General features: G+C 34.3%; 1 protein-coding gene and 1 long non-coding RNA gene across 2 annotated transcripts; one reads left to right on the plus strand and one right to left on the minus strand.

The window, feature by feature from the left end:
• The first annotated feature begins 55 nt into the window (after positions 1–55).
• cdc37l1 (cell division cycle 37-like 1) lies at positions 56–21892 on the plus strand. The gene is given in 8 exon segments (NM_001109826.2): positions 56–281; positions 6393–6653; positions 6947–7043; positions 7135–7250; positions 11300–11422; positions 13933–14106; positions 15549–15620; positions 21507–21892. Coding segments are annotated over 8 exon segments (1035 nt in total). The 5' UTR covers positions 56–203; the 3' UTR covers positions 21621–21892.
• LOC147841972 (uncharacterized) lies at positions 6115–12071 on the minus strand. The gene is made up of 3 exons (XR_015500847.1): positions 10617–12071; positions 8314–10090; positions 6115–8237 (listed from the first exon to the last, which is right to left on the minus strand). It is a non-coding gene; the product is annotated as an uncharacterized LOC147841972 (long non-coding RNA).
• Positions 21893–23826: the final 1934 nt, after the last annotated feature.

The raw sequence follows: 23826 nt of genomic DNA on the forward strand, positions 1-23826 counted from the left end.
GAGAGCGGCAGCGTCAGAGCACGGAAGTTGTCATAGAGAGCTAAAAAAAAGCTGCAGAGAGACACCGCCACTGGTGCTGTAGCTTGAAAATAACTCTCTTCGCTCGCTAACACGCTACCGATTAGTATCTGTTTTCCCGGCTATACGCCTATAAACGCAGCGGAACAGGTCCCGGAGCTCCAGTACTGAACTCCAGCAGCGGGATGGAGTGGTTTGGAGGCGGCATGTGCCAGCCTGAACAGGACCGAAAGGAAAATATGCCCTGCACACACCCACACGAGGTACCCGAAAGTTCACGAGTGCTTTATTTACACTCTAATGCCTCCTGTTTGTGCTTTAAGTCCACACGAAGTCGTGCTTAATGTGTGTCTACGGGAATAAACTGCAGCTCAAGTGAAGGGAATTAGCTAATAATGAGCTCCACAATTTAACAACTGATTGCTGCATTAAGAACGGCTAACATTTGTTTTTGCTTTGGACATTTCCTGAAATGATTAAGAAAGTTTTAAATAGCAAATGAGGTATCATTGTGTTCGATATGGTCTAGTTTGGTTGAATTTCTAGCACAAAACCATGAACATTGGATACAATCAGGTGAATGAAGTCTTGTTTGGTTCTGTAAAACAATTTCTTTACAGAGATGATGATTTATTGAGTTTAGTTTTATATTCACACATTCAGTCACTGAATGAATGTGCGAATATAAAACCAACTTTACCTCAATAAAGGATTTCAGGAATCTCTTTTTGCCACATTTTTCAGAATATAATGGCAACAGCCAGAAGATAAACGTATTTCTCTATTTTTGTACCTTTGCACATTATTGAACAATAATTATGTAAACATTAGTGCTGTCAAACGAAAAGCTTTGTATTAAAATATGCTGTACTGTGTATATGCATGTGTATAAATAAAAACATCTACATAAATACAAAAATAAGCCAACATATTATTATTTTTCGAGATATTTTTTTAATATATTGATCTATTTAAACATTTTCTCAAATACACACTAAAATGCTGGATTGTCTTAACCCATTAGGTTAAATAAAGACTAGTCCATCATTAGGTTGATGGTTTTCAATTAAATTTAAAATACTATTTTTTACCCAACTGTCGGGTTTGTCTATATTTCACTTAATGGGTTAAACAATAAAGCATTTTTTAGGTTAAACGACCCAGTGTATTTCTAGAATGTAGATGCATGTGTATTTGTTTATATGCACAATAAATAGCACACACACGCACATATTATGTGAATATATAGTTTTGTTTTAGTGGTGATTAATCATTATTAATTGTTTAATAGCACTAACAACCCTCTGTAAAATAATTCCAGAATATATATATATATATATATATATATATATATATATATATATATATATATATATATATATAAATAAAACTGTGAAGTCCACAGTATTTTATTACTGCTGGTAATGTATGACTCAGTGCAGGAGCATAAAAAGCTAACCTGCAAATATATATCGTAAGCTTGGATGTTTTCTTTACCATTAGGTTAAAGAAAATGAAAAGCCAAAATCTATAGTGTCTTGCCTTAAACTTGAATCAGTGTGCAAATGTACTGTTAAGATGATGCTGCAGTAATACCTGACTGCAGGATGAGTAAGAGAAAGACTCAAAGGTCAGCAAGACAGCATCACATTTAATGGTGGCCACATTGTTGTTTGTCAAGCTCACACACCGTGTACTGTAGATGTGTTCGTATATCTGGCCATCATTGAGTGGTATTATGTGGATCTTTTATCTGAGATCATGAGACTGTGTTCGTTGTCTCCTGCTGACCGGTTTGTTCTGACAGCTGAGGATAATGACAGTTATTATTAGATTCTTGGAATATACATCTGTATTGTGGTAATTGTTGTGTTATTTTTCTGTGTAGTAATTGTTTTTGCATTTTTTTAGAAAGTCAGCAAATGCGCAATCTTCATATTGCAGTCTTAAATGTGTACTACAGTGACTGAGAGAGCTCGAACACGCTGCATGTTTAGAAATGTGTATAAAAACAGTAACAAACTGAAAAAAACACCTGGGGTCCGTATTTTGTACCTCGCTTAAATGATCTAACATGATTTGGCAGATCCTGGATCTTTTAATCTTGATAACTGATCTCTCGCTAATTTGGTTCTTCAAACAAGTTCGCGAATCAGATTAGAATGTCTGGATAAACTGATCTGAGATCGCTGCGTGTGTTGTGAAGGACAGATCTATCGATCTTTGAAATCATGATCAGCAATGCAGCGATTGGCTGACGGCACAGCAGCGTAATGACATCATCTGATTAATATTAAATTATCCATGTGAGCAAAATTACATCAAATTAGCAGGAAACGGTTTGCTAAATATGACACGCAATAACCTTCCACGTTTGTTGTGAGCTGCAGGCTTTACACTTTCATGTGTCAAGAGTATTTATCATGTATTTAGTTCTACATTTAGAAAATATTTTCTTTATTATAGTAGCCGGTTTTTTAATCGCTGTATGGAATAACTGGATGTTTACAAAATCACATTTGATAAAGGTGTCTGCAACTTTTGTGAAGCATAATCACTGGCATATTAACTGTCAAAACATGTTTATGACTGCATTAATGTATTATTTCTTTTTTTTTTAAAGTCACATATTCTGCATTATTATTATTATTATACACAAATTGTACTAAAGCGATCTAAAAAGTACATATCAATAAGTTTTCTCTTTGCACCACCAGGTGGCAGTCTTTGTACTTTCATTTCGGGGGTGCAGATTGCATAAGTTTCATTAATATATAACTTTATTTTTTTTATTAATAACTTTATATATATATAGTTAAAAATATTTACTATTTTCCCAATTGTATATAACTACTACTGTAAGAAAATATCAGAATTCGGTACATGCTTTCTCTATTATCTTTGTTGAACTGAGCCGATGTAATCCTGTTTATATGAATTGAACCTGCTTCCGATCAGGTTTGAGCTAGCAGAACTGTTGCTATGACAACAACTCTCGGATCAGCTTTGAAGAACAAAACGATCCTGGATCGTGTCAAATAGTCAATATCCAAATCCAGCTAACTGAGTAATCCACGTACGAAGAACAGACCCCTGAAATGTTGAACAAAATGTTTATACTGATACCAAAATGTTATCATATATCAAACTGACAAAAAAAATTGTCTAATGTTTTTGATGTAACCTTTTTATTTGTTTTACATCTAAATTGATCTTGCTGTAAAATAGCCTTATTGCTTATGTGGCAATAAATAAGAAAACAAATAAAATGTCTTCATCAATTGGATAACACGCATGGATGCAAATACCACATACCACTATGTAAGTTTAACAGGGGACCCCTAAATTTGATAAACCTGGTTGCTTTTTCCCATTTAGTTTTCTGGTTAAATGTTTTTTGCAACAGTTTTCAACCATACTTGCAAGTGAGAGTATAAAAATCAGCCCTTTTATTAGAGTTATTCTTGGAATTATTCATATAAACTCTATTAAATCCAAGAATTGTTAATCCTGCCGTTTCTAAATGCTATTAGGTTGCATATATTTTAAGTAAAAAACTGTAGTATTGTTAAATATTATGTTAATGTAAAATAACCTTTATATTGCAATGATTTAAATAGCCCCTATTATGCATTAAAAGGTCATATTTTGGTTTTGGGGGTTTCCAACAACAGTCTGATATCCATGCAAGGTCAAAAAACACTTTCAATGTCTTCTAATATGCAATTATTTTTACCTAATTATCCCAACGACTCCCATACGATTCGTTCAGCTATTCATATGTTTCCAAACCCCTCCTTAGGGCGATGCTAATTTACGCTGATTGGTCCGATGACCCAGTCTGTTGTGATCGGTCGACTGCGTTCAGAGCGAGACAGAGAGAAATGCCAACCATGGCTTATCAACAATATTGAAGAAGTCAGAGTGCATAGTGTATGTGTGAGCCCAATGCAGGAGTGCATCCAAGCAAACTAGCAGTTATACTTATAGAGCATATTGCTCTAAGTAAAAACAGTGACACACATTTTGTATTAATTTACAGTAGCAGAACCTGAACTATTTTGAAAATTTACCATCGCATGTGTGTTGGAACAGCTGACGGTGGCCGTTGCAACAACAAACGGCAGAGGATCGCGAGCTCGCATACGCATTTTCATCCATAAATAAAGCGACCCGCGTTTTGTTTTCAACTTGGTTATAGACGCGATATGAGAATATAAAGAGTTAACCAGGTAAAGTATAAGTGGTTACAAGTAACACAACACAAATAAATACATAATTTGCAAGCTAGAGCAAACAAGGAGGCAACCATTTTAATCGCACTTACTGTGAAATGAAGGAAGAAACTGATCCATGATCTGTCAGAGCTTGACAGGAACTTCACAGTACACAAAGTCCCATATCGCTTTACTGATCCTTCCTTTAACAAATGGCTGATGAATCCCACGTTGTAAGCGTGTAGATTGCTGAAGCACTTGTCAGAAAATTGAGCACAAGGCTGGGCTATAATGCTAAGGTATTTTTGCAAAATAAACTTCAACCACTGACTCTTCACGGCCTCTTCTTTGGGTAGGGAAACTAGCACTAACTTTCCCTCACACTTCAGAGCACAGCGTCTATGGGACTTGATTCAACCGGGATCTGCTACGGTGTTTGTTTTCCTCTTTTTCTTACTACAGTGTTTGTGGGTCGGACCGGGGATTGCAATTTTCCCGGGTCTGCACATGCAACAAATGGGCAGGGCTTAAACTCTGTATTGTCATAAAGCTGTGTTGCCAACACGGCTAAAGACTCGTTACCGCAGCGATTCATCCGAACCACTATGAGTCGACTCTTTAGTAGATGAATCAATAGTTTTACACGGTGCACTTTCAGATTTAAGCCTTAGCTGAATATTTCACTTCACTTTGCACACTGCATGGAAGGTCATTTTCAAAAACCCATAATAGGGGATCTTTGAAGTATATATGGTTAGTGTAAAAAGCAAATATAATGTTTGTTGAAAGAATCTTTGAAAAAAAAAATATTTTTACCAAACAAGCATTGTTTGTTCTTAAAAGAAGTCTAATTGATACGTCTAATAGACGTCTAAACATTGACGGATTTGTTAAAACAAGGCTAAATTTGAGCTGTGAAAATCTAAAAGATATCTAAAGTCTGTCTAAGAGAAGTTCAAAGTTGGCCCATGGTAACCTTTGATTTGGCCCTCATCCTATGTGAGTATGTAATTTAACGTAGCATTTTTTTCTGAGCTACAAAAAAGCAAACTAAAAATAAATATTTCATTTAAATTCTGTAAATTAATCAGTTTTAAAAAATATAAATACTGTTACTCAACAGATAAAGGACAATGCAGAAGTTGGCAAATCAAGGCAAAAAGCAGGTGCAGCTTGACTCGTGTAACTATTCTACCTATAAATTGGATTGTGTTTCTTTTTAACAGTAAGTTCATTATAAAATTAAAAAAATATTTACTGCATTAGATATTTTAAAAACAATGTTTTCTAGTCATTTTTAAATATTAAATAAATTAGGAAATCACTAATAGTAACTTTAATAAAGTTTGGCATATTTACCTTCAACCCACTTTCTCAATTAAGTCTGGTTATTGGCCCTTTGTATGAAAAAGTTTGGGCACTCCTGGTCCAATGTGTGTTTGACTAGTCTAGTTTTAGGCAATTCCGAGATATCTGTTTGATTTTTACTGACAGCCCAAATTTAGCCATGTTAGACGTCTATTAAACATTTAGATTGATATTGATTTAAAATGTGTTTTTAAACTAACTACATTGCTTTAGATTAACCGATTACATGATGTAATCTAGATTATGTAATCAGATTACAAAGTGTGGTTCTTGCATATGCATCATATTTTGTTTTCAAATGTTTTTCATTATATTTGCAATTACTTTTTTTCTCTGTAGACTATTGCGTTACTTTTACTCCAAATTATTCATGCAATGGCCATAAATGATTCATCATTCATAGATAGTATTTTTTCCTAATCATTATTTTCCCCCATTTTAAAAATCTTTTTATTATATTATCAGAATTATTTTAAAATTATATTGTGTTATGATCATACAGTTTAGCGTTGACGATTTGCAGCACAGAACACGCCTGTAAATGTGATGTAAATTCATTTGAGCTCCATCTTTCTAGATTCCAGGACAAAATAACATAAACAAATTAGGTCTAAAGCACTCTAGAATTGATTCCTAAATAAGTAATCCAAATTACATTCAGTTACTTTTCCATCATAAAACAGATAATAGACAGTTCTAATGACTAAATTCCTTACCAAAGCAGTATTTTTCTGAGCATATATAAGACTGTGATGTAGTCTTTCTCTGTGTGTGTATGTTGTGTGACAGGCAAGTGCGGAGAGCATGGCGTCTCTGTGTGAGCGGCAGCAGCACTGTGTGAAGGCCTCCATCGCATCAGAGTGGCAGCTGGCGGAAGCGCAGGATCAGCTCTGCGGTCTGGAGCTCCACAGCTCCGAGTCTGTGGAGCAGGAGAGAGCCCGAGCGCTGGCCTCCTCCACTGAACTCTCGCACACTGAACACCAGTGGAGGCTCAAAGAGAGGATGCTGGGCACGCTGTGTCCTGAAGCCAACCGGGATGTGTTTGACAAGGTAGCTAAACTCTAGAAAGTCATCCAGAGAGTTGATGATGTCATCATAATTACTGCATTGTAAGTACAGGCCACTATGGCTGCAGACAAGGAAAACATACAAAAACCTACAGTTGAAGTTAAAATTATTAGTCCTCCTGTTCAGTTTTCTTCTGTTTTGTCAGGTTTCACTGTGTTTTTTGCTCTTAAATTTAGAACTTTTTTTTTAAAACTACCTTTTCATTTGTTATAGGTGTAAACAGGCCTTAAGTGTTAGCGTGTTGATTTTCTGATATCCTTTTATTTTTCTTTTAGAGTATCATAAACATTACACAGTCTTGGCCTAATGAATCTGATCCAGATAAAAGCTTAAACTTCGTCCAGCGCAATGAAGAGCTCCTGAAACATTTTGGTACGCGATCTAAATTGTGGTAAATGTTTTTTAATGAGTATTGTTCATCGTAGAGCAGGTTGTCATCTCTCTCTCTCTTCTGATTGGACAGGTATGCTGGGAAGGTGGGATGACAGTCAGCGCTTTCTAGCAGAATATCATCACCTCATCTGTGAAGAAACAGCCAATTACCTGATCCTGTGGTGCTTCCGGCTACAGGCAGAGAAGGTGACTGCTTTCTCTTCAAAATACATACACACACTTCTGATTATTTCAGCTTTTTTGAAGTTTGTATTATCTAGGTCTTGGAGATGTAGGCAGTTATTACATTTAAAATGTTCAAAGCAGTCAGTATCTATAATCATCACAATAAATGTACTTTGCTCCTTACCAATGAAAACAAATGGTTTACTATTCATTTAAATTACTCTTTCGCTGTCGAACATGACAAACACACACTAGATTAACATTTTACAAGTCTGAGGTACATTTTATTAACTTTGTATTGCGTTTTTCTGCCCTTTTCATTTAAAGGGCCGGTTCATTCAAAATGGAAACTTCTGTCATCCTTTACTTACCCTTCACTTCTTCCAAACCTGTTTGAGTTTCTTTCTTCTTTCTTCACAAATGAAGATATATTGAAGTAGGTTGGTAAAAATCAATGGCTGTTTTTCATAGTATTGTTTGTTCCTGTCAATGGCTGTTTTTTCCCCCCCAAAACATTCTTCAGAATATCTTGTTTTGTGTTCAACAGAAGAAAGAAATTCATAAATGTTTACAACTACTTGAGTGCTAGTAGATGGTGAGGAAATTGTTTTTTTTTGAATTAACCTTTCTTTAAAATCTCTTTACCAGAAAAAATATGTGTTCCAGGATGTTCTGACAAGTAATATCAAACATAAAACAGGTTTTTGTTCCCGACTTCGAGAATGCAATGTCAATTTATGCAGATGTAAATGTATGTTTTATAAAACAGCAACTATAAAAATTGTGTTTAAACATTCAGAGCCCTGTCATACATCCGGCACAATAAGGCGTAAGACATGTTTCTATGACGTGTTGCTATTATCAGATCATAATTTTCCCATTTTCTGCCACGTTGTTTAAATGGCAAAAGCTCAAAATAAGTCTAAAGTCTAGTGCAGAGCACGTTAGTTGTGCGCCTCGCTTACACATTGCTTAATACACACAGGATGTACAGCAATACACAAATATCTTTGCAAATAAAAAAGAATTAAAGGAATAAAATATTACTAAAATGTATTACTTTCTACATAAAAATAAAAACCACTACTTTCATGCCTTCATCTCGGGAGGCTTTTTCAGTTTATTCATGACAATTTGCTTTTGCATAATGTTACTATTATTGGTAGTATTACTTATTATATGCATATTTATGTGTTTTATTAAAAACAAGCTTGGATTTGTCCACCTGTCAGGTTTTGGACCATATGAGGCACAGCATGTGTTGGATAGAACTCAGTTGTTTGACCACATTTCGTTATTATTGTTCATTTATTAATTTGCTGGAAATTAAAACTGGATTTAGAAATAGTTTTAAAACAAATCTTTGCGCTCAACAGACGAAATTAATTATGTAGGCTAATGGATGTCTTTGCGTACAACACGTTTCTTTATCCACGAAAGAGATTGAAAGTGAAAGTAAAGAATGAGGAGGCTCATTTTTTCATTCTCGTGCTGCAGATGGTCACTGTTCAGTTTTTCCACTTACAAAGTCCACCATGTAAATAGCAAATGCGTTATGGCGTGATGCAAATGAATCTTGAAGGGAATGGGAGATGGCCCCCTATTGGTTTATTCTCAAAACATGCCTATAACTCATTAAAATAATAAGCACAACCCTGTTAGACCGTGTGCTGCAGTGCAAAGTGATTTTTTTTGTCCTTAAAATAGCAACGATGGATTGTCCTAATATAACCTGATATATTTTAGGTTATAATTATAGGTAAAATATACAGCATGTAATTATGTATACAATAAGTTTCCATTAATGTTAATTATCACACGGCTTTCTGGAATCCTTAATTCTGATTGGTCAGTCACGACATTCCAAGGCATGTTATTCCCAGATAAGAACCACTGAAACCAATTCCACAGTCTCATCCGGGATGTATAAATCATGTTGACCATAAGTGAATATATTCATACACATTTAAAGGGCACCTAGGTTACCCCTTTTTCCAGATGTAATTTAAATCTATTGTGTCTCCAGAATATTTCAGTTCAACACACATCAGATCTTTTATATTTTACCTTTCAGAAGTTTCTATTTTATTGCTCTAACCATCAGGTAGCGTTTTTTTGTGAACTGTGCCTTTAAGGCTAGTCCTTCACGCCCACTGTTTCCACGTGCCTGTCAGCGTGCCTAAAGGCTGATTTAAACTTCTGCGTCAAGCGCATGCGTATGCTACGGCACAGCCTAGGCGTTAACGCATAGCCGTACGCTGTGGCCGTTGGCATCGCTGACGCGCACCTCTCAAAAAATGAAATTACACGTCGCAACAACGCGTAGCGCATGCTGTTAGGAAGCGCTTTCAGAAGTGTTATTGCAGACCAACAGAAACAGCGCGCAGAAGTATAAATGCACAGCTACGTGAGTTGCATGCGTCGATCACTTGACACAGAAGTATAAACCAGGCTTTAATCTTCTCCCTCGGCTGCTTCAGACAACAGACAGACATGAAGGAAGCAGATCTCATGTAACGTTTGTGAGAAATGCTACATTTAGAACTTTACTAAAGAGTATTTGAGTTAAATCGCTATAATTCATTACACACATGCACTGTCTTTAAACTTTTAAAATTTGCTCTTGATCGCATTTGATGATGATCGATGATCATAGCAAACTGAACAGATCTTTTATTGCCGGTTGCTTTGCACACATCATGTCTAGTTGATATAAGCATTACTACAGAGACATGTTAATATGCAGCTGTCAATCAATTCGGTGGGCAGTTCTGTCAAGCACTTCTGTCAAGTTGCAGTCGGTCTCAAAATCGCTTCAGTTGGTCCACCATTTTTATGTTGATAAATTGGAAAAAAAAAGACTGGAGCTGCGTCCCAAATGGCACACTATACACTATGCACTCATGCACTATGTACTTATGCACTTACACACTCAACAGGATAGTACATGTATGTAGTGTTGTCCCAAATGGCACACTAATGTTTTTTTACTAAACGGAAATTCAAACCGTTTCCCTGATGACGTTTGCCAAATCAGTGAAATAAACGACCGAATACCTATCGTGAGTATTGCCGCATTCACCATCGGGAGGCGATATAATCACTCTCGTAGGAGAATTTTGCTTTCTCCATCCAAAATAAATAAAGTTATCCAACATGTGCGTCCAATAGCTCCGCCTCTCCCGCTACGTAAGCAAACCTGCGGTCGTTGAGTGCGTGAAGTGTCCATCATTACACACTTCATTTTAGCGGCTGAATGAGTGCATCATCCGGGTAATTAAAGTGCACTTATTATTTTAAGAGTTTTCAGTGTGAACACACTACTTACACTATTTATACTACAAAATGGCGTAGAGTAGTGCATAAGTATGCGATTTGGGACGCAGCTTGGGTGTTTTTATATCACCCCAATATGACGGTACATACACTATACCTACGCATATGTCTGTCCAAACAGCTTGAAAAGTAGATTTTTCACCATAGGTGCCCTTTAATACATTTAGCTGTCACCACATTGACTGTTTGGCGCCATCTTGTGACTGAATAAAATAAAGGTTAGTGTAGGCTACATTTGTCAGCTTTACGGTTAATAAAAGTATGAATACATTATTACAATATGAATCAATGTTTTTTGTCTGCTTGTTTAGTGACAGAAAGCCATGTAACAAGCAAGTTAAAGTACATCTAGGCAGTTGTTTTTTGCAGAATAAAGCCCCTCAGTCTTATACAACTGACTCAGTCACAAGATGTCAACTGACTCAGTCACACTACTAACTTAATCAAAGAATTGTTCTGTGGAGCAGGCTGCAATTGCAAGAAATATTCATATGTAAACAAAACTAATTTTGCAATTAACTGTCCATGTGGTGCAAACAAACATCGCTTAGTTCCCATTTGAAGCATAAACATTGTATCAATGTTTATCGAATACTCCGTTTCATTTTGTCAAGGCAACATTTTTGATGATAATTGTTATCATTTTATAACCCAGCTATATACTATACTACTGTAAATAACTTTATACCTGCTTGACTAGCTACTGATGCTTTGTTTTTTACTTTCTTTTGCAGAAAGAGGCCTTAATGGAGCAGGTTGCTCATCAGGCTGTGGTCATGCAGTTTATTCTAGAAATGGCTCGTAACACTCAGCAGGACCCTCGAGGCTGTTTCCGTCACTTCTTTCAGAAAGCCAAAGTGAGATTCACATCTGCAGTCCACTGCAGTGCTGCAGAAAACACTTTCAGTTTCTGTTGGCCTTTTCTTTTCACAATACATTACACGCATCTCTTACTGTACATGAGGGATTTAGCCCATGCATAAGTGTATTACTCCTTGAAAGTTTTAAATAATTATTATATGATTGAATTGTATAACGTAGGGCTGGGCAATATGGCCAAATGCAATCTCGAAAATTATTTTCCACACTGACTGATAACGATAAACAGGTGAAGTCAGAATTATTAGCCCCCCTGTTTATTTTTTTCCCCATTTTCTGTTTAAAGGAGATTTTTCAACACATTTCTAAACATAATAGTTTTAATAACTCATTTCTAATAACTGATTTATTTTGTCTTTGCCATCATGACAGTAAATAATATTTTACTGGATCTTTTTCAATACACTTCTATACAGCTTAAAGTGATAATTAAAGGCTTAACTGGGTAAATTAGGTTAACTAGGCAAGTTATGGTAATTAGGCAAGTTATAGTCTACAGAACAAACCATCGACATACAATCTAAAAAATATATAGCTTAAAGTGGCTAATAATTTTGACCTTAAAATAGTTTGAAAAAAATTAGCTGCTTTTATTCTAGCCAAAATAAAACAAAATACTTTCTCTAGAAAAAAAATATTATCAGACATACTGTGAAAATTTTACTGCTCTGTTTAAAATTCAAAGGGGCGCTTACAATTCTGACTTCAATTGTATTTATTTCGATATAAGTTGTTAGTGCTTTCAGATTTAAAAGAGTACCCCAACAATGACTGAAGCCACAAAAATGAAAAAGGTCCATTAAATGTCATAACATATTTTAAAAGTCATATATTATTATTGTATTTTTATATAATAAAATTCAGTACATCTCTAATATCAACACACTTAGATTCTCATCGTTGCACATTTCTGCTCTTAGATCAATATACAGTACGAAAATTCCAGAGTTTATCTTTGTTTTTGACCTCAATTTTATTGCGATACTACATAATATCGGCGCTATGGTTTCGTGATAGGACTTTTGAATAATACCATTTCTTAAACACTATTGATAGTTGGTCTGAAATAATAAATCAATAAATAGTTAAACTAGCATAAATTGTTAATATTACAACTATTATCACAAATGGTGAAATAGGATTTTTTTAGTGTTTGTATAGTGATGTTTTTTTATTTTCTTCTTGGATCTGTTGCAACGTAATTTCTTTCTGTACAATTTTATTAAGATGTTTTGAATGAAAAAAATAAAGGAAACTGAAACTGTAAATTCTTTTAATATATATATATATATATATATATATATATATATATATATATATATATATATATATATATATATATATATAAGATGCTATCACACATTACTGCAATTTAATATAACTTTTATGTTTAAATATATTTTAAAAAGTTATTTGTTTGTGATTCAAAGCTAAAATTATGATTTGAAGTTTGCGCTGCCACATAATCCTTCAGAAATTATTCAAATCAAATTGTTTTTTTTCCGGTGTTCATTAAACATTGTTCATCATTTCATATCACAAAGAATTCAGTTTCACAAAAATATGGAGACTTTTGTGAGATAATTTCACTTTTCTGCTATTTAAAAGTATACTAAAAATAAATGTTACCTTTGAAATGTAGTGTATAACCTTTCCACAAAAATATATAGCAGGACAGCAATTTTCAACACTGATTACAAGTGTTTTTGAACAGAAAATCCGCATATTAAAACAGTTTCTGGAGGATAATGTGACTGAAATATTTTGGTGGTTTTCCTTACTATCAAGTTATAACTTAATACATTTATTCAAATAATTGTTGCAATTATAATATTTTTTTCACATAAGAACTATTTATTTACAGAAATGTAGACTTGCTAAACATAAACTTTTTTCAGTAATATTAAATAATAATTATTTCAATATGTATGCTCTACACATTTTGTTTTTAAATATTTACGTGTTTATATTGCATTTAAGGATCTTGATCTATTCTCTGTTATGTTTGGTGAAATCTAAAATCGAATCATTTGTTAGAAAGTCTAAAGCAGTGTATTATATAAAAACATTATTTCGCTTAGATTTAAATACCAAATGAAATGCTAGAGCAGCTTATTATTGTTTTCTTTTTTGTACTTTAAAATGTATGAACGATATATCATTTCAAATGGCTAAAAATATCAATAAGTCACATCATTACACGTTGACATCAAAATCAGAGCAGAGAGCAATGTCTTATAATGCAATTCAAAAACATCCCAAACGGTGTATTCTAGTGAATCTGAGTCAGTGGGAGTTATGCAATAATGTCAGTGACCACTAGAGTGAGACGTGAATAATGATGACATAACAGACAACAGACACCCAAAGGCCGGCATACAGAGCAATATGGAGAAATATGGTGTTCATATTTGCATAAAACACAGCAGAACATATTTTCACGGATTTGCCCCGAGTGGTTTCTAATCGTGCTTTGCTCTTATTTTAGGCCGGACAGGAGGGCTATTTGGACGTGTTTCACACAGAACTCCAAGCCTTTAAGGACAGAGTTAAAGAGTACACTATGAAATCAACAGGAGAAACGCCAAAGGATACAGTTCACCAAAATACACCGCCAGCCTGTCGTCTCGACCCCAAGGAGGTGTTTGAGTCTTTGCCACAGGTAGGAAGGATACTAACCGTCTCTTTTTATAGTTTGTATTATTCTCTGAGGTAAACTTTTTGTTTTATCAAGACTTTTACATTAAAAAATCAAGTAAAGGGCTATTTTCTGTACTGGTTTAAGCCCCTAATGGGAACATGCAATTTGAATAGTGGATTATGGACTGGTGCAACAGTTTAAAACATTTTTCATTGCTTTGCTTCTAAAATTTTATCTCAAAGATGGAAAAATGGCTTGTGTCCACTTATAAACTTCTACAAGTACATTTAATACTACATAGCCTCCATAGATTGATACAGCATTAATTATAAGTAAAAATCATCTCTGACAAACGTAAATAATGTCTAGATTATTTTGGCTTTCTAATGATTATTTTATCAGACTTTCCAGTTTGTTGAGTGTGACTTAAAGGGTTAATTTAACCAAAAATGAATATTATGTTTTTAATTACAATCCTCTAAGACAGTGGTTCTCAATCTGTGGTACGTGTACCACTAGTGGTACACAGGCTTCCTTCTAGTGGTACACAGAGGAATCAAATATGTGATATGTACATGCTACATATATTTCAAAATTTATCAAAAATGATTTATATATGAATATAATGACATGGCCTATATTTCTTAGGTCCAGGCACCATTAAGTAGTTTTTTTTTTTTTTTTACTTTTTAAGAACAGTAACCTTTAATTTTAAACTTTTAAAAGAATATTTTAATTTAGATGTTTTATTTTTATTTGTTTGTTTGCTTTTTTTTTTTACATATAACAGTGCAGTGTTAATGTTCTAACTATTTATAATGTTTAAAATGGTTGAAAAAAATAAATATTTTTTATAATTATTAATCTGCCTCATTTTTTAACTGTGCAGTGCTGTAGCTGCTTCATCGGGCCTACTACGCTACTGTATTTCAATACTGCTCATTATGGTGGTACTTGAAAAGGCAGTTCTTTTCTGAGGTGGTACTTGATAAAAACAAATTCAAGAACTACTGCTCTAAGACCTTTGTTAATCTTCAGATTACAAATGAAAATGTTTCTGATGATTTCTCTGACTCCTTCATAGACAACAATGGTCCCGGCGGCTCATTCAAAGTCCAGAAAAATACCATTCAACCCCCTCAAAACAGACAGTATGACTTTAGTGGTTCAATGTTATCAAGCTTCAAGAATACTTTTGTGCCTACATAAAACAAACATAACTCAGTTTATTCCTCTCTGTGTCAGTATATTGCTCATGTTCATGAGCACCGTGAACTAATGAATACCCTGGATATCTATGTGTGACTTCTGTTTAATAAAATAAAGTCAAATTACAGTCCATGTGCAAGATGTGAACGCATGCCCTGGATTAACACTGAGGAAAAGAAATTGTTAAACAAAACAATTTATTTATTCATTTATTTATTTATTTTTATAAAACGATTCAAATGTTGCATTTACAGGAGCTGAAAACGTGCATCCAGATGCAAGACATGCAGATTCTTCAGAATGTGCTGAGCAGCATGAACCCACAGGTAACGCAGATGTAAAGCAGATCATCCAGCATTCACATTCATTTATGTAAGAATTCTCATGTATCACTGACTTTTTTTATAGTCAATGTGTTAAACGGCGAATAAGTGAACTTTTAAAACGAGACCTTCCCCGACCTCCAAGTTTGTTTTTGAAAGCCTTTAGTAGGGCTAAACAATGTATCGTTTAAGCATCAATATCTCAATGTGTGTATCTGCAATAGTTACATTGCGGAATTTGATTATTTATTAAAGGTTCAAATATAAAGATATTATTATTTTATAATTATTTATACCATTTTATTTAACTTTTTTTACTTTGACTTATTTTGTTAGACTTCCCAGAAACCATGAAGGTCTGTTTATTTAGGTATTTATTTATGCGTGTAAATTACTTTTTCTATGCAGATGCACTGCATAGAAAAAGACTTGATAATCCAAGTCGATCTAATTGAATGAAATCTTTCCAAAAAGAGCTTTTCAAGTCATATTGTGAAGTTTTATTCATATCGCGATATGTATTGCGGCAAAACTAAATATCACAATGTCAGATCTTTCCAATATCGTGCAGCCCTAGCCTTTAGACCAGGGGTGGGCAAACTTGATCTTAGAGGGCCAGTTTCCTGCATAGGAAAAGCAGCTCCAACACTAACCAAACGCACCTGAATATGCCAATTAATGTCTTCATGATGACTAGAAATCTTTAAGCAGGTGTGTTTGATTAGAGTTGGAGCTTAACTGTGCAGGACACCGGCCCTCCAGGACTTTTTTTAACAATTCCAAGTGGATGCTTTTGTGCACACATAAAACAAAAATAACTTTATTCAATGGTTTCTTCTCAGTGTCAATATATTGTGCACGTTCATGAGATCGATGTACGCTGTCTCTTGAGTTTGATCGACATGAAGGAGAGTAATTAACAACAGAATCTTCATTTTTGCCTGAAATAACCCTTTCTGTTTCTTTTCTTATTGAGTGGAATTACGCATATATACATATTGAATTACATATATTTACATGTAAACCTTACCCAAACATTATTTCCAACTTTTTACATCTAATCAAAGAATAAATCGCATTTAGATGACGGTAGTACAATAATGATTAGTGCAAGTTCTGTGATTGGACAGCTTGGTAGTGGTGACGAGAGCTGCGAGCCTAATGGACCAATTGTTTACAAGTGTCGAGTCCCGTGAAGGAGCTCTATATGGAAACTTTAGTTTTGTGTTTACCTTTAGATTAATGTTGTTGCACATCTGCCAGTTCCCGCCTCTTAATAAGTGAGTTTAGCTACCTGAACATTTAGTGTACAAGTGATGATCACGTGACCCTGATGAAGGCAGTTGTTTGTAAAAACGTGTGGGTGCTTTTTAAGGAATAGCCATGCAAATAAAAGCATTTTAATATTTTTTCCACATTTTTCGAGTGCCTTGGATTGATTTTTGCTGTTTATTCTGATGAATCCATTACACAAAGAGCACCGGCACGTTATTTAAGATATTCCTGAGCAATTTTTGTTTTGATTTTAAAACAACAGGGTCTTCTGCATTTTCAGTTTTTGCTAGTCGAAGATGGAGTTGTAGGGACACCATGCTGAACCATACTATAAAGGCGTCTGACTCTCTTTTCTTTGCTACATGCGCATGAATGTAAATTTTGTTGGCTGCAGTTCACTTAATGGCCACCAGTGCTAATAACAAGATTCTCAATGTAGTCATTACCAATTTTGATTCAAGTTATGTGTCATGGCATCGATATTGGTTGCTTACCAATTATTTTACTCCTACAGCAACCATCACATTATGTCAGAAAAAAATAGGTTTTGAAATGCCAATTTGGTCATTTTAATGATTAATAACGGAGTATGGACTACTGCAAAGCTCAGTAAATCATATTGCATGGTCCATTTATAAACTCTTCACCTGTGTATTTTTCATCTCAAAGGCAAACTCCATTAAACTGCAAATGCAGTAATGTCACTAGCAAAATTACCTACAGTATCCATGCTCATTTTTCTCATGTCTCTTGTAAATGTTGACAGCAGATTTTTCTACCATCCAAAATTAGAGATTTCAAAATACTGGCACAAGCTGTCAGTAAGTCTGGTTCTAGCTTTATCAAATGTGCAGCATAGTCAAACACTGTGGCTTCAGGGTCAGCTCGAGGTTAAGATCATTCTTTATGTTTATGGAATGGGAAAGAGTGAGTTAACTTCCTCTAGCACTTTCACTTGTCGCCACAGAAATCAAATGCACTGAACCTGACACACACACACACACACACACACACACACACACACACAGTCAATGAGAGCCAAAGGGCACAGGAAGAATTGCATAACGTCTTTAATCTGATGAGCGCTGCATTCATGCTGACCTTAAATCCCTCCTCTGTCCTGCAGATTGTACCGCTGAGATTAAAGAGAGTTCAAGTTCATTCATATATTCAAATCATATCATATACTCGCGCTCATTTTGTTCCAGACCTATAACAAAAGTTTTTTTTCTGTGGTTCACACTGCTCTTTATATAATCAAAGTAAATGCTTATTTTTAAAATTACAAGAAAAACACAACAATAGTAGTGCCATACAGCTGTTTGTTTTACATTTTCTCGAAAGACATGAAAACCTAAATACAGCAAGTTTGCATTAAAAGAATTCAAATATTTGTAGATTTCATGTCAAATAAATATGACCATACAAATGCGCCAGTCCTTGCCTTTTGTAATACAAGTGTAGTGTACACCGCAAAATGGACCATGATGAACTGATGCAACAGTGTGGTGACTTTATGAGCACGATTCAGCAAAGTTGTCTAACCATGCCTACAATACTGGTCTAGTTAGTTAGTTAACTTATCCCCTTAGGGAAATTTCATTTGCAGCATACACTCACAAAGACTTCTGACATTTCACATTTGGCATTTATACAAATAAATAAATCATTTAAAAACCTAAAGTAGCATGGTACCCCTACTCTAAATAAAAATCTAGTCTACTGGCCATCAACTGCTACTGAGAGAGGAGGCATTTTAAAAACCTAATTGCTTGAGGTATACTTGTGTCCTATTTCTTACATATCTGTGAAGAATATCAAAGACCTGATGCTAACAATTTGAAGGTGTTGGATATAGGATGCCTCTCATGATTGACAATAATGCTATACTCTTTCTTTGTATACACTATCAATGCTCTTTTTCATTTTATTCCCAACAACATACTTGTTACCACCTTCCCCCCTGACCCTTACTTGGCCTCAGATGCATTTCCATACCAATGTTTCCATTTCCATACCAATGTTGCAATACTTTCAATAAAAGCACTTTAAAACATGATCAACATTAAAAGACATTTAAAAGTTTCTTTAAAGGTACATTCTCTGTTAAAGCTTTTTTTTTTCTTGTACAGTCAGTCTATACTTCCCACTTAAGTCTATTGTCCAACACCACACCCAATTATTTATTATTTAATACTAATTGAATTTGCTTCCCAATAATGGATGTTAGGCTAAGAGCAGTTTGTAATCGTGCAGCACTCTGTCAGGCTATAGTGAGAATACAACTAGAACTCTACCCGAACCGTTCATTTTGGCCCAATAAAGTAAAAGTGGCAAAATAATCCTAGTTCTCAGAGATATGCAAAAACTAAAAACATTGTGTTATGCAGGTCTGTCCAGTAGTTGGCGATTAGGGATGGTATCATTAAGGTTTTAATGGGATTACTACTTTTATCAATACCACTTATCAGTTCGGTACTTTAATGTTTTTTTTATTGGTTCTTTTTGTCGTTTTTTTTTTTTTTTTTATAAGTAAAAGAAGTAAAGATAAACGAATTGAACAGAATTATCAACTTTATTATTAGATTTTAATGTAAAATAAAATTAAACCAATAATTGTAAAATAAATGTGTTTTTTTTTTCCTGTAAAAGAATGTACAATGGTTTGAAGGAAAATGACCATTCTTCTGGAGAAAAATCAACATGTTTGCCTTTTCTGGCAGGAGTCAGGCTCTTTCTTGGTTTATTGCGCTCCCTGCAGTTGAAAATATCCTCTTTTGAGTTGCTAAATGCAGTTAAATGAGATAATGTTTATGTCTTTTCATTAACGCATTCAGATAAATGAGTTTTCAGTGTTTTGGGAGTTAATTGTGTTTTTAATACAGTTTTGGGTTATCTTGCAATGTAAAAACAAGCTGTGTTTTTTAGAATTTCTTAAGCATGGTTTATTAATAGACTATTCATAGGCTATATTGTAAATACAGCTGACGTGAAAGCATTTCTAATGTTTAAGATTTATTTAGGCTACTGCAGAAAAAAAATACTGTTTTCATTATAACCGAATGTGTGTGTTTATTTAACTATTATTATTATTATACTAATTTAGGTGATTGACTGCTGACATAACAATGTGGATAATTTAACGTTACCATTAGTAGCTAGGCAATTAAACACTTTTCATTGCAGTTAATGCACTTTAGAAAGATATATTCACTTAGACAGACTGCTTGCGTTTCCGCTTATATAAGAAAACAACTTGTTGCATTTGTTGCAATAGGTATTGTCAATGTCCACTCGAGAAATACAACTCATTTGGTTCACTTCGCAAGCTTACAAGCTGTGTGAGCGTGAGCCGCGAAGCTGTGTCACGAGCTACGTGTGTGTGCTTAGCGCGAGCCTTCGCTGAGTGCGCGCGCACAGCCAAGAAACTGTGAAGGCTTTTGTACTTGACACGCTCGCTGGAAACACAAGCATTTCTCATGTGAGATTGCCAACTGTGCAGACGATAATCAAATATCACAAATTAGAAAAGTTTGTTTGGGTAAAGTATGCTACTGTAAGTAATGTTTATTCAGCAATAATTCTCCAGTACCGATAGCAGAACTGGTAACATCAGAGCTCATCGATACTTCTGTCTTTTATAATGTAGCACCTATAAAGTACAGAGATTCAGTACACTTCCCTAATGGCGATGTTACTTTGTAAAGAAGCTCAATGTATATGCACTCACAGGTTGCCATCCAACATTTTTGATTATAAGAAATAAAACCGATATAAACATAAAAGCTTGTAGTTTGTCACTTCCCCCTTACTGGATCAACGGTTTTATTCACATCACCCCATACTTCAGTTTCTCATCAAATCGTGACATGCCTCGCTCACCTCCTTTCAAGACCTTTTACAAAGGGGAGGAGCTACACTGTCCCACCCTCACTTTGTGTTTCATTTCAAAGCATTTCACGGGACTTGTGCTAAACACATTGTTTACACTAATATGTACTTTAGTAGTTTACACTGAGGCAGAAACAGTATAGATTTAAAAAACCTAAAATTTGAATCTCTTTTTCAATATTGGCATTTTTAGATACCAGTATGTAATTGCTGTGTAAGCAAATAGAACATTCTTTTTGTCTGTTGTTTGTTTCCTCCTTGAAACAAGTGTAAATACACCACAAGTGAATAGAAGAGACTCTTTTCAAAAGCAAAAAAAAAAATAATAATAAAATAAAAAAAAAAAAAATATATATATATATATATATATATATATATATATATATATATATATATATATATATATATATATATTATAGTTTTGCTGAAGGAAAAACAGTTAAGGAAATATTTTAGCAGTTTTTTAATGAGAATTCTAAACTAGTGTTTGGTCACTGTCACTTTCATTCAATGTAAAAGAGCAGCTATGACATTCTTTAAAGTGTCTTTTATGTTCAACGCATTAAACAGTTTCATTCAGGTTTGGATTACATACAGTAAATGATTAAAAAAAAAAAGTGTTCTCAAATTTATGGTTGAAACAGTATTTTGATCCTCATACTGATCTCTGTGCCACAAGCCTCTTTGGCTGTTATGTATTAACATTTTTCTCATCCCCCAAAGGTGGCAGAATATCATGTGAAGCGTTGCTTGGAGGCAGGACTTTGGACAAATATACCACGAACATCCAAAGACGAGAGTTCAGAAGCGGACGAATGGAAAATGATGGAGACCTAACAGTGAAAAAACACTCAAGACTTTCAATCCATCATCTAACTTTAATAGGAAAGAGGCTTTGAGTCAAGGGACAAGAAGAACAAGGGCTGTGCTCAAAGACTTGTGTTTGGTATCCGTGCCTGATCGTGTGCTGCACTTTATATTTGTTTAAAAGAGAAAGTATTTTAAGGAAACTGTACTTATATTTTTGTGCATATTTTGTTACATTTTGGTTCGGTTGCTGATTGGTTTTATGCAGTTCGAAAGAAAACTAGGAAAGTGGTACGAGTAGACCTTATTGTTTTTTTTTTTTTAAGTAGGTTTTAACCAGTGACATTTAAGAGGACGTTTCTTTTTGGTTTGAATGTTTCGTATCTACACTTCTGGATTGTAATATTCTAGGTCCACCGAACATTCAACTTTAGCTGCTATCTGGGAACTGTTTCATGTGTCATCTGTGTATGGACGCAGCAGATAACAGGCTTTCCTGCTGATAGAGAAACCACACAAAGGCAAGGCAGGACCACCCACTTTGCTATCTGTTTGCTACTAGTACAAACTCGGTTTGCAATGAGAATGGAAATAGCATTTGCCATGAAAATCAAACAATTTAAAGTGATGTGCATTCACTTCTTCGGAATAGGTTGTTATTTTTAAAGTCATAAGTGACAAATGCTGAATAGTTAAGAAAAATTACAAATGAAAAGTAAATTCTGTCATTATTTAAAAAAAAAAAAAAAAAGAACACTTTTTTTTTTTTTTGAACCCCATTGACTTTCAATATAAAACCAACACCAGGAACTATCCTTTTAAATATCTATTTTAATCTTTCTGCTGATTAAATGAAGTCAAACATGTTTAGAACAACAGGAGGATATATATAATATCTATTTTGCTCTTTCCATATGGATTTAGAACAACACAAGAATGTGGGAATAATGTCAGAACTATCATGTTTGAATAACTTATCCCTTGCCTAGCGAATGGAGTATGAAAACGACATATTTTGGACCTCATTGAATTTTGTTAAATTATCAAAAAAAAATTTAATAGTCAATTTATTTAGCAATGTTCAAAGAAAATAAAGTAATACAATGTTAGAACAACACAACAATGTGGGAATGTCAGAATTATCATGTTTGGTTGAACTATCCTCTCATTCAATAGGGACCAAAAGAAAATAAAAGAAAATAAAGTGATACAGGTTTAGAACAACGAATGGGGAAGTAAATAATGTCAGAATGTACACGTTTGGGTAAACGAACACTTGAGTTCACACTTTTTGGACCCCATTGACTTTCATTATATGGTAAAAAAAGTACCTATTTTGTGCTTTACACAGCTTTACAACAGCATGTGGATGAGGAAATTATTAACCTGAAGACTTTTAGTCCCAATTACCTTTCATTATGTGGTTTAAAATCTTGAAATAAGAGTATGCTAAGGAAAATAATGGCTGTTTACATTGTCTATGCCCATAATGAAACATTTAAAAGTTGCCATTTTTGTCTCATCATTAAAGAAAAGTGTGTGATGTCTTTTCATTGCAGTAATTGTACCGAAATTGTACAGTTTGCCTTGCTTGTCCTGCCCACAGAACATTTACAGCAAACCCAGGATTTGTGTAACGTTTAACAATGGATGTGATGACATTGTGCAAGTCTTTACAAAAAAAAAAAAAAAGATCAAATCTAATAAGTCAGTCTCACAGTATTGCCAATTGCTTGAAATCTTTCATTTTGCAGCGACTGATTAAAATATCTCAGCACTTTATTATTGTTTTGTCTAGTTGTCTGAGTCTGTTGTTTTATGGTGAGGGGCTGTTTTGACTGACAAAACTCTGCTAACCGACTGTAAAAGGAAAGCGGGATCATCTGAACGCTACGTGCTTTTCTCAGCACGTCCACTTAAGAAACAGAACAAAAGGCATCGGTTGTAAAACTTAACAAGCTTAATAAGTTAATATATGTACAGTGTGAAGGTGTTGTAAGAGCACAAACGTGCAAGATGTGATTGAGAAAGTACTGACATGTTTGTGATGAAGAAAACGCTCCATTTCTTTTATTTTTCATTCAGGCCTACTCTTTTTTTTTTTTTTTTTTTTTTTTTAAACATGATATATTGGGAATATAGTGAGAATATTTAGACATAAGCTGGCCCACACAGAATCTGCGGGTGCTGAATTCCGCAGATTTTTAGCCTATCATTAATTCTGTTTTTTGAGTAA

This window comes from Danio rerio, chromosome 10 (assembly GCF_052040795.2).
Source record: "Danio rerio strain M-AB ecotype USA chromosome 10, GRCz13ab, whole genome shotgun sequence".
NCBI lineage: Eukaryota > Metazoa > Chordata > Actinopteri > Cypriniformes > Danionidae > Danio > Danio rerio.